Source organism: Arachis duranensis, chromosome 2 (assembly GCF_000817695.3).
Source record: "Arachis duranensis cultivar V14167 chromosome 2, aradu.V14167.gnm2.J7QH, whole genome shotgun sequence".
NCBI classification, from domain to species: domain Eukaryota; kingdom Viridiplantae; phylum Streptophyta; class Magnoliopsida; order Fabales; family Fabaceae; genus Arachis; species Arachis duranensis.
The window spans coordinates 50,405,906-50,413,090 of NC_029773.3; the positions used below are offsets into that span (position 1 = coordinate 50,405,906).

General features: G+C 31.6%; 1 protein-coding gene across 2 annotated transcripts; it reads right to left on the reverse strand.

The window, feature by feature from the left end:
- Window positions 1–194: 194 nt before the first annotated feature.
- Window positions 195–5,249, reverse strand: LOC107474422 (uncharacterized). Of its 2 annotated transcripts, XM_052257176.1 has the most exons (5): window positions 4,867–5,249; window positions 3,413–3,483; window positions 2,304–2,439; window positions 1,169–1,208; window positions 195–624 (listed from the first exon to the last, which is right to left on the reverse strand). In XM_052257176.1, the coding sequence occupies exons 1-4, from the start codon at window positions 5,021–5,023 to the stop codon at window positions 1,198–1,200; spliced, it is 375 nt and encodes a 124-aa protein (XP_052113136.1). In that variant the 5' UTR covers window positions 5,024–5,249; the 3' UTR covers window positions 195–624; window positions 1,169–1,197. The 2 variants fall into 2 exon arrangements, with proteins under 2 accessions (XP_052113136.1, XP_015949532.1); XM_016094046.3 differs by lacking the exon at window positions 1,169–1,208.
- Between the last annotated feature and the right edge of the window lie 1,936 nt (window positions 5,250–7,185).

Genomic DNA, 7,185 nt, shown 5'->3' on the forward strand with positions numbered 1-7,185 from the left:
TTTCTAATTCAAAGGCTCAGTTTTATAAAAACATTCCAATAAAAAAAAATCAGGATGTATTGCACTTTAAATCTTGGCAACTATGGCTTTTGCTTCATTTCAGGCACGGAGTAAACATGATCACATGGAATCATATGGTATCTCCGCTAAACAAGAACAACAATGTAAAAAAGTAGAAGATGAACCATAGGGTATCAAGCAATGCACAACCAAACTGTGTCTTAGAGGAAATAGCATTTACAACAGAAGTCAGCTATAATGATAATACTCAGCACCGGCTTATGATTGTTGCTATACAGTGTGTGCACTAATCATTACTATTTGTCCCGTTACACATTTAAGTAAACATGTTAACCTTCATTTGTACTATTGGATTGAACTCACATAAAGTGATCATGTTGTTAAAGGGAGAAAATGAGTCTCTGATCAACTTCGAATCAAGTTAGTTGGACTCGCATATAATAAGAGCTCACTTTCTCCCCTTTCCAATGTTGTCACTTTAAAGGAGCTAAATCCTGTACTATAAGTCATATAGTTCTCACGCTTGAGAGGAGGTTGTTCCGTTTTTCTCCATTTGTCTTTGTCTGGCCCTCTCCATCTTTCTTCTACGCCATTCCTCCAAAGCTGATAATTGCAAATATAAAAAGGAAATCAAACCATTGGAAAGTGTAAATCTTTATTCAAACTGATAGAAACAAGTTGTTTGTTCCCTTTAAGCTAGTTTAGCAGGTTTAGGAGCAGTAGGCTAGGCCTATCTGCTGCTCATAAATACTAGGGATTAGTTATTTTTAGTCAGTCAGAGACAAATCTGTTCAGTTTGTTCGTTTAGGAGAGGGAAATTCTCTCCAGAGTTGGTTAGTTCCAACCGTATACTTCAATAAGGGGATTGTGATTCACAAGCCCTAGTTCATCAATAAAATCCCTAATTCTGTTAGATTTCAGTTCCTATCAACAGGTATCAGAAGCCCATGGACCCTGGTACTTGTGGTGTTCCGCAGCTCAAAAATGGATAAATAGGTATTTTGTAGAAGAAATGCCAGCAGAGTGCAGATCAATGTGCATAGTGTGAAAAAACAATTTAAGCTTTGTTTATATTAGCACTAGTGAATGTACCAGGCTTCGCACAGGAAGGCAGAACCAACAATACTTCATTAAATGAACGGCTTACCAGTTGAAATAGAGAAGCGAGTACTTTAATCAAGAAATTACTGCATCCATGAAACATATAATGTAAGTTATGGCCATATCTGACCACTAATAATGAAGTTCGTCGATAAAGTTGGTGTTACATTAAGACTTATAAATAGATATCAAAGTTGGCGTTACTTTGTTCATATTAGCATTACACAAAAAAATAAAAAGACAAAAGAAGAAAGTTGAAAGAAAAAGGAGGTTCAATAAAGTATATATCCTTAGCACCACGAAAGAAGAGGCTGATTTCAGGGTTACCCTCCTATTTGGATAATAGATTTGTAACAACTAAATCATGACAATTCAGGAAATGATAGGTCTACTTTTGGTTTGATCATGTTGAAAATAAATAGAGAGCACAACTACAAAAACTAGCAACCAGAATGGTGCATGTCTTGAATTGTAGGTACAAGTTTGTTGGTTCAGTCGGCAATCAGCTGGAGTTAAGACATATAAAATGAAATCAGCATTTTGGAATGATAACAAAGGCACCATTGGCTGTCTTTGTAACAGAGCCAGCACAGCAAGCACACTGAAGCTCAGGCTGCATTTGGAGACTGTAAAACTTGAGAAGGAGAAACAAAAATATTTTTGTTCCAAGATGTGTCTTTGTATTCTCTGATCACTAAAAACATGGGAGCAATAGGGACAGATTTTTTTCGTCTCTATTGTCTCAATATCTCCATGTTTTGTATCCTAAGACTGTTACCAAAAGGGACTTTAGAGCCTCAGAGATTTGGAGTAATATGCAAATGAGAAAAAACTGTTGGGATTTATAGAGTAAAAGATTCAAAATATTTCTGGCGGAAGATGCATGTCTAGCCAAGTCCATGTTGAAAGAAAAAGAATACACTAAATTGTAGAAACTGAGTAACTGATCATTTGTTTAACAGTAAATATGTATAAGCCTACAAGGAATTTATTATTCCTAACCGTATAAGCTTTACTGAATCAATAAAAGACCCTCATGCATATGTCAGTTCAACTCAATTTATATTTTTTTGACAACAGAGAAGTGATGAGCATCACATATTCGGAGTTCGATCTTTGAACATGTGCACATATAATAAAGTAGAAATCAAAGTAGATTTACAAGGAGAAAAGAGAGATACCTTTCAGGCTGGCAGCGTCATTTAAGGAACGGATATCTTTTAACCTTTTAGACAGATCAACTGCAGCAGTCTGCTTCAAGTCTTTCTTCTGGGCTGTTTCTGATTCAGTGTATACATCCTGCTCAATCTCTCTCACCTATGAAGGAAGACATTCACAGTCACAGAGAAATCATTCGTGTAAAAATTCAGTATAACCGAACCTCCGGTAATTGAATAAAACATTTCTGACCCGTTATCAGCCCCTCAAAGGAAGTCAAATGACACTTTTGCAGCATTTAGTAGCAAATATTGGCCCACTCAAAAGTTTAATAAATCTTATTTGCTAATTTTTTAAGGTAAATTTTAAGTTATAACTAAAACATGAAAGCATTAGTACTGCCAATTTTCAATGGTAAAATCCAAACTGCAAAATGCAAAAATGAAAATGCTTAAGAGGATGGGGATTCTTGTGTGTGAACTTGTAGCCATGTTGAAAAAGTTAATTATAACACTTATCTTGAAATACCCCATGGCCACACGTAATTATGGATAAAGTGTGACTTTTCAATCTAGATTCGGATAAAAAGGGGCAAATTGGAAATCTGAGTATCTTATTAACATCAATGAGGATTTCACATGACAAGCTGCAGAACTACAACTCCACAATTTCTCTTCCAGTGACCAGACTTTGTCCAGGAGAAAAATACAGGTTTAGTTTTTCATGAGGCAGTAGAATGACAATATAGCGTCATGCTATGGGACAATATTACATTCCTCCGTTCAAATTCACATGCTCTCAGCAATGAAGCGAAACCCTGAAAAATATGGCTGAAGAAATACAGATATGGCAAGTTGCTTAATAAAGTCCAGTACCCTGAGAAACAACTATATGGAAAGTGCTTCTTGAATGACTTGAAAAATGACCCCTAAAAGGTTGACAATGTTCTCGCTAAAGGATGAATATTTAACAACAAATGAAGTATAATGTTTGTTCTAGAAATCAAATCTGTTAGGAGAATAATTATTTTCAAATAAAATTCCTACTTTGGACATCCTGGGAACAAGTTATGCTCAGAAAATACTATTTAGCAAGAAACACGATAAATAAACAAAACCAATTTGAAACTCACTCTCTTTATCAACTCCAATGGTAACATAGCAAGACGAATCTCCTCAGATTCCTTAATATAACTCAATTGAGCTGCAATTTATAAGTGAAAATTATATGAGCATTTCATAATTAGAGTCAATGTACAATATAAGATGCCAAAATTTTCCATGCTTGAGAAATAGTAAAACTCTCTTGGTATTTCTGCCAATTTTTATTCCAGTTCGAGTATCCTTCTGCCAATTATTACACAGGGCTCATACAACTTCATTGCAAGAATGTGGAATGTGGACTCTACATCCACAATTAAAGGGATTGTTTGAGGGAGCATTTCCACCATTCATATCAAATAGCTAAAGATTTTGAGACATTTTGATTCATGACAACAACTATGTTTAATAACAAGTTTCCTAAGTATAAGTATAAAACAGGACAACCATAAAATTAAATTGCAGTATGCTCACACCAGAAAAAAATAAATAAATAAAATTACAGCATGCACCACATCTTATAATTTTAAATGGATTGATAAGACAATTCTACACAGGCTAACCAAGTTTATTGGCTGTACCATTTTTAATGCCTAACTATAGTAATTTCCTGACTTTATTCTTGATAAGTGTATCCAATGGATGTAGAAGATGCAAATAAATTTAAAATTTTTTGGCCATCGCAAGGCAGTCAACAATATGTGGAATAAACTTAATACGTAACACTGATTCATAAGACTTGGATTAGCTGAAAAAGATTCATTTCCGGATTGTGAGAAGAAAATAAAGCAAAGGTTAGGAGAGAGGTCTGGCTTGCATATAGAATGAAGTGGTAAATTGTATTTCCAACCACCATAATAAGAGTCTAATTACAAATTTTGTAAGTCACACCTTTTGTACAACGCTATTGTCCAGGATGACCTACAATGCAACCCTCATAGCTGATAAGAGGAAAATGGAGCAACCCTCTTTGAACAACGTATCATACACGGTACTGAAAACTGCATATTAAAACTCTCTATTTTTTCTCTGTAAGATCTTGTTCTTATTTTGAATGTTCAAATATTATCAATTGAGATGAATTATTGATTGAAACTCACATCATATCGCGGGCAGCAACCAAATAATTGAACGAGAACACTTTTCCAATAAAGTTCGTATTCCAAATTTGCCATTGGACCATTCGTCAATCAACCGAGTTATAAATACCAAATACAAAATTCTCAAATCATTTAAGAATTAAGATAAAAGTAGAGAGACCAAAATCGGAAAAAAAAACTCAAATTAAAAAAGAAAAAAAAATATCCGTAACTATTTAAAAGAAAATGTCAAATTCATAAGAATATGGAAATTATGCAAAATCCATTTGGTCAAGAAATTAAATCTATGGAACATTCGACAAAATTAGGCAATAACTACGATCCAATCGAATTCAAAACGCTACAATATTCCACAAGACAACCGAATTTAAGAAAGAGAAACTAGCCTGGGTTGGAATTAGGTGAGGAGAGTTTGTTGCGGGTGTAGGAAGAAGTGAGGAATCCATGGAGCAAGAAGAGTGCAGTGACTACGTTAATGAAGCACACCACTATGGTTGCGTTCCTGAAGGAGAACCTGAGCCTCCACCATTGCTGCCCCTCCATTTTTGCTTTGCTTTTGGGATTACGGCAAGTGCTCCAAGATTTTCCTTTTACCCCTAAATTCACGGCATCACGCCGAGTGATGTGTAGAACCCGAGTCTAACTGAGACCTATCGCCACTACCTGTGGGAAAGAAACTAGCTAGCTACCAGCCGGTCACTCTTTCTAATTAGGGTTTCAATTCTCAATTTCTGGTTCAGAACAACTGTGTGTTTGTAAAGCCGTAAAGGTGAGAATTAGAATTCTCTAGACAGTTTAATTCTTTTCTTTAATTTGGAACAACAAGGATAAAACGTAAGTATTAATTATATTAATTTATGTGTCCAAAATTCTAATAAATATAAATACAAATTATATATTTTTATATATAAAATTTTATAAATATAAATGTAAATTATTGTTAGTCAAATACTGATCTAAAATAATAATATTTACTAGTTATATAATATTATTGAACAAATTTCAATACAATTGAGAATTAAGGTGATTTGACTTGCAAATCAACTCTCATCAAATTTGCTTTGAATTTTAAAATGTTAAAGGGTCGCACTAGTATACAGATTAAAGTTTATACAGATATACAGATTTTTTGTCATTTTGTTTCATATGTTGACACGTATTGACCCCATATTGCACTATGCAACTGGCTCAGAGGAGGCGGCAGAAGCTGATAAAAGGTGCTTAGAGCTGGTTTGGTGGCGTGAAGTCGAACGGGTTCTGAACGAGTGAACGTCACGCGTTCCGTTGGTTGTATTATGCAGCAGGGTGATGCATGTTATAATAAGGAAAAGGGTGGTAGTTGAATGTACATCTAGAGCTTGAAAACACATAAATTATTGTTTTAATTTTTGAGTGGTAGTTAAATGTATAATTTTATTCAGCACAAAATTATTGATTAAATATTTATTGCGAAAAGAGTGGCTTATTTTTTTTAATAATCATTTATGTTTATATTTCTTAATGGTTGACTTGCTCCTTTAGTATAAATCAATATTAGAGGTGGTCCATACATTTTGGTTGAAGCTTGTAGTTAACAGTGCATTGTAAATGATTTTTTATAAAATAGTGTTACATCATGTTATTTTTTCAACAATTTTCACCCTAAACAATTATTTAAATTATTAAAAAATATAAAAATATTAGATATTATTATCAAATCAAGTCTTCTCAAACTAAGTTTGATCACTAATTGACTCGATATGTATAAAATTCAATAATTTTATCCCTGAACTACACATAAAAAATCTAAGATTTCACTTCAAAATATTATTAAATTTAAGAAATTTAAAAAATGTGTTCAATAAATTTAAAAGAAAAATTTATTTTTTTTAAGAGATACTAAAATGATATTTTTTTTTCTTCAATTTATAAAATATACATTCTCCTTTCTTATAACCTTTAAAAAAATCTCATTTTTAAGTCATTTTAAATTATTTGTGTTAATTATTGTCACAGTATCTAAATTATACATATTAGCTAGTATGTAGTATTTATTAATTAAATAAAATCAATAACAATGTATTGATTCAAAGATGAGTTCATAATCTTCATATTTAATTTTTATATCCTAAACTAATTATTTTTAGGATTAAAGTTTTTTAATTGTAATAGAAATTAGAATTTTGAATTTAATTTAAAAAAATTAAAATATTTTTTAATTAATTTATATACGATTAAAAAATATTATAAAAAAGTTGAATTGTGCTTTTTACTCTAAGAATCAAAGACAATGTACATTATAAATACATAACTCTCCAATTTTTTATTCTAAATTTTTTCGCTCATGTAATTATTTCACTTAATTGTAAATTTAAAAAAAAAAATTCAAGTCAATTTTCCTACTGTCACACCCAAGGACCATTTGTATATAAACATTGTATAATTAGACTCTTCTTATAAAATTTTTCTTTGTTTGTATTTTTAGCTATTTTAATACATGTACCAATATATAAATTAAATACTATTAGACTTTAAAAGTATTTAGCAGATTAATAGAAAAAATAGTTAAATAAGTATGTAAATAATTGAAAACATAATGCCAATTTTTAAATATACTTCATAATTGAATAAATAAAATGTTATTAGTATTATTATTAACAATCTTAAGCATTATATATATATATCTATATATATATATATATGACATAATATAAATATATGAATAA

What these genes read in the sequence shown, in the direction of transcription:
- LOC107474422 (XM_016094046.3), bottom strand. Translation starts at nt 5,023, where the DNA reads ATGGAGGGGCAGCAATGGTGGAGGCTCAGGTTCTCCTTCAGGAACGCA. An exon ending in CATTGGAGTTGATAAAGAGA is followed by an intron (nt 2,440 to 3,412) that starts GTGAGTTTCAAA and finishes CTTCCTTCATAG; the next exon opens with GTGAGAGAGATTGAGCAGGA. An exon ending in TGACGCTGCCAGCCTGAAAG is followed by an intron (nt 625 to 2,303) that starts GTATCTCTCTTT and finishes TGCAATTATCAG; the next exon opens with CTTTGGAGGAATGGCGTAGA.